This window comes from Otolemur garnettii, unplaced genomic scaffold (genome assembly GCF_000181295.1).
Source record: "Otolemur garnettii isolate 467f Iridium unplaced genomic scaffold, OtoGar3 scaffold00032, whole genome shotgun sequence".
In the NCBI taxonomy this organism is placed as follows: Eukaryota; Metazoa; Chordata; class Mammalia; order Primates; family Galagidae; genus Otolemur; species Otolemur garnettii.
In genome coordinates, this window is record NW_003852427.1 from 18,188,414 (window position 1) to 18,192,809 (window position 4,396).

The 4,396-nt window shown below is 43.0% G+C and overlaps 1 protein-coding gene across 1 annotated transcript in view; it reads right to left on the reverse strand.

Moving 5' to 3' along the window:
- LOC100959117 (ceruloplasmin-like) overlaps positions 1-4,396 on the reverse strand; it is a 40,612-nt gene that overhangs the window by 3,129 nt on the left and 33,087 nt on the right. Inside the window, 2 exon segments of the mRNA XM_012804920.2 lie at positions 51-213; positions 3,973-4,112. Of these exon segments, the coding sequence (XP_012660374.1) occupies positions 51-213; positions 3,973-4,112 (303 nt within the window).

A 4,396-nucleotide genomic window follows, 5' to 3' on the forward strand; every position in this document is an offset into this window, starting at 1 on the left:
GAGTTGCCTAAAAATGGTCACTTCTAATTAATTTGGAGAATAGTTCTTACCTTTTCTTTTAATCACAGTGTAAGTGCTTTCCATTCCGGCCTCAATGTGTTCACCAACATGGCAATGAAATAACCAGGTTCCAACATCTCTTGGATACATTTTTACAGTTTGATAGACACCAGGAGGAAGGTCATAAACATCAGATCGATACACTCCTTGATCCTGAAAATGGAGGTAAGTCATCATGAAGTAGCTTATGAAAGATACCCATCACTCACATATCTTACCAATTGCTATAACTCCCGGACTCTGATATGCTTTGTTAGGTGACAGACATTGTTAGGTACCTTTTACACTGATCCAGTCACTGGGGCTATTTTTTGTCTCTCCTCTGAGTACAAGTGAAGGTTTGCAGGAGAAATAAGTCCCAGAATATTCCAGTGTTACATAGTTGCAAAAAAAGTGTTTCATTCTGCAAGGGTTAGATATCTTGCCAGCAACAGAGTGCTCTAGATTTCAGAGACTCTCTAGTCTCATAAATCCCAAAGGTTCAAACTGAAATAATATTTTGAACAAGGGATGCTGTTGATGTGAAAGATGGTCATTTCTTGAGAAGCAGCTAACCAGGAAAACTCAGGATTGCAGGAGGGAGGGGAAGGGAAGGAGGAGACCTCCTGGCACCTGCAGCTGAGTCTGCCTTCTGGGGCTTGGGGCTTGGAGATGAGGGCTGAGGGCACTTGCTAATTTCTCTCCTAAATAGAGAAGCCAATGTTTAGGAAACTACCTACGGAGGCTGCTTTGAGTTTGAGAGAGGAAGTCTCAGGCCCTGGTCAAGCACAGATTAGGGGGACAGCAAGAGGGAGATGAATTGCCTGGCAAAATAAAATGGGAGGAATTTGGAGGATGGGGATGGGTTGGGGACTAAAGCCAAAGAATTCAGAATAATTTCAGGAGAAAAGAGATGTCTGAAGAATCTGGAGAGGAGGAACATGAGAATGAGAGTTAACAAGTAGCAGCCCTCCAGGCTCTCAGTGACAAAGTGAGAAGGGTAACTGGGGACAGGGCACTGGTGCCAAGTCGTGTGCTTTCACAGAAAGTCTGTGACTCAGAATGGCCTTGATTTTGTGGTTGCTCAAGAGGATCAAAGGAGATGGGGCGTGTTCCATTTTGGGGATTGCCCAGACCAATGAAAAAAAACCCCAGGCACAGGAGGTGAGAGGATGGTCAGCAGAAGCAGGGAATTAGAGCTGGGGTGACCAGAAGAAATTTAGGCTCTCAAGACTGCCCGAAGATCTTGGACGGCATCAGGAGGAAGGCTGAGCCATTCTCTACCTAGACGCAGAATGGGAGCTCAAGCCGTTGTTATTTAGAAAGATTAATTTTTCATCTAAGGTGAAAATAATACAGGTGACATAAGGTACATTCTTTAGATGTCAAAAAATTTAGAAAATAATTCAAAAATTTTAACTGTATATGGACAATATTCAAAGCACCAATAAATGTATAAAATATACCTGGAGCCCGGACACCCCAGAAGACCATGGCTTTAGGACACAAGCTCTGACTGACTGGCTTGTCCTGGACCAAGTTAGTAACTAGGAGGGCTGCACTGCTGCCCCCAGGAGTTGCAGGGAGTCAAGCCAGGTGGCTGCATCCTTGCTGGGGTGATTCATGCCTGCACCAAGGTGGGGAGCAGAGATGACATCACCTGCCAGGGATTTAGAGTGAGTGGCTGGAGGGAGTCAAGAGCTGGTAAACCAGGCTCTGTGGTGTCATAGACAAAGGGAGGGCAGTCGTGTGAAGGGTAAGGAGTTTGGACTCTAGAATGAGAGACAGGATTTAAATTCCAACTTCTACCATTTCCTACATGCAGGAAAGTTCTTTATCTTGTTAAGTCTTTATTGCCTTTCCCCGAAATCACCCCTGAAAGATGAATCTTCAATCTTTTTCCAGCTCCATCCAACACTTGGCATGATTCTAGGCATATTAGAGGCATATGCTAAACTCAACTACCAATTATATTTGACAAAGTCAAGCAGACTGTAAAACACTATATTTTAAATATCTCTTTTGCCCATACTTTAAAGTCTTTAACATGGCTATTAATTTAATAATAATCCCAATACATAGGCTTTTTCTTAAAAAATAAAGGGAGCCTAGATGGAAGTATACTGGGGTTAGAGCGGTTGACGCTGGCTCATGGGTAGTGCAGGGTTGTTATATTACTCTGCCTACCTTATTAGATAAAATCATCCATAATAAAAGGAGTTTTTAATGCCAAAAATGCAGCTTAAGAGGAACAAATTTGTTCATTAGAGGATGAAAAAAAAAGCAGCACACAAATAAGGCTTTGTGCAAACCAAGCCATGCGAGCTCATTTAATTTTCTCCCCCAGTGGACACCGTGCATTAACGAAGCTATGAACACAACACAGCTGCAATTCAGGAAGGCCCCAGGTGAAACTTTGGTCCATGTGGACAAGAAAGGCTGTGCCAAGTGGTTGGGTTAAATTTCTGAGGTGTGAAATGCAAAGATTACAATTGGTCCTAAATCAAACATGAATGTTTCTGCAAGGGATTAGGATGAAGAAATAAGGAAAATGCTCTTCCATTCAGTAAGTGATACTAACTGGGAAACTGAAAGTGGAAGGATAAAATTTTAAATACTTAACATTGTAGAAATGATGAGTCAAAAGTGGTCATAGGAAATGGAAGGAAGTCTGACTGGTAGGGTGAGAGAACAATACAAAAAGAAGATACACACGCCCTGAGACTCTCTTCAGCTGGTGTTGGTCGGTATGCTTTGTAAAATCCTTCATCATAAATGTGTAAACAAATATTATGCATTTAATGGAACCCATGGGAGGAGTCATGGGAACCGCAAGTTATAGCCAGCTGGTCAGGAGCACAGGTCAAACACCCTGGCGCTTGTGCCCGGCACTGGAAGGACTGAGCCCTCAGCCTGGGAGATCCTATGCTGTATCCAAGGTAGACAGGGCCAACATTGAATCAAGGACACCCCCTTGGTGTCCACTGCAGAATTAGTTCATTGGTTGCTAGTGGGAGAAATTCCCACACACTTCTTGGTGACCAGAGGTCAAAGAAGTCTTGTGTGTTGAAGGTGGTGAGAGAAAGAATGGGAAAAGCAGGCTGGTGTGGCTTTTATTCCTATATTTCCAGAAACACCTTCATCAAGTTATCAAACACGGCCTCACCTGTATTAGGACTTCTTGCACCATGTACCTGTTGGTGTGATGCATAGGAGGTACAGAGGGAATTACTAGACCAACACAGAATATGGAGCATTCCATACAACAGCCAGCCTAAGTCCTTAAAAATAACATGAAGACCATGACAACTGTGACCAAATGCTATGGATGACTCTGGGTTAGAGCCTGCATTAAAAAAAAAAAAAAAGCAGCTCTAAAAAGCACCTTGACGACAAGGTGGGCTATTTAAATGCACAGTGTATTAGACTATATTGTGGAATTCACGTTAACTTTGGGAGTGTGATAATGTTATTTTGGCTGAGGTGGAGATGGTCTCTATTCTCAGGACGCTTTAGCATCTTAAAGAGTTAAGGTGTTTGCAATTTACTTTTAGTTGGTTTCAGAAAAAACATAGCCGAGAAAGCAAACATGGCAAAGTGTATATGAACATCAGGGTATTTTTCTTTAGGTTACTGAAGGTTTGAAATTTTTAAAAAGTTGAGAAAAGTGAAACTAGAGATAAGCGTGAAAGTCTTATTTACCTGCTGAGTAACTAACAACAGATGAGAGAGAGAAAGGCACGTAAGTCTTCCACCTGCATTCACTGGATATCCGTGGGCTATCAAGAGCTAAATGTATTTATTTGTACCTGATATTTTATAGATGACATGTATTGAACTTATGGCTTGGCAATTTTCTTTCCAGCCATGCTACCCCAATAACTGGTTTATAAGGTACCACAGGAATTAAAGGGAGCTGCCAGAGGCTCTTACCGTAAATTCAAAGCTGTGACCATGAAAGTGAACTGTGTGCAGGTCAAATTCACCCCCCATGCCAAGCAGATACCAATTCACTTCATCCCCGACGTGCAGCGTTAGACCTTGGTTATTTCCAAATAGCCTTCCGTTAATTGCTATGGGGTGAGGGGAGAGGAACAGTGTATTACAGACAAGACTGAGAATGATGTCTCTGTGTGTGTTTTCACAATTTGTAGAAAGTACCCTAGATGAATTCAGAGGCCATGAGGATTTTAAAGCCAGCCAGAGAGGTTCGGCACCTGTGGCTCAAATGGCTAAGGCGCCAGCCACGTACACCTAAGGTGGCGGGTTCGAAGCCCAGGCCTGCCAAACAACAATGACGGCTGCAACCAAAAAATAGCCCAGTGTTGTGGCGGGCGCCTGTGGTCCCAGCTACTTG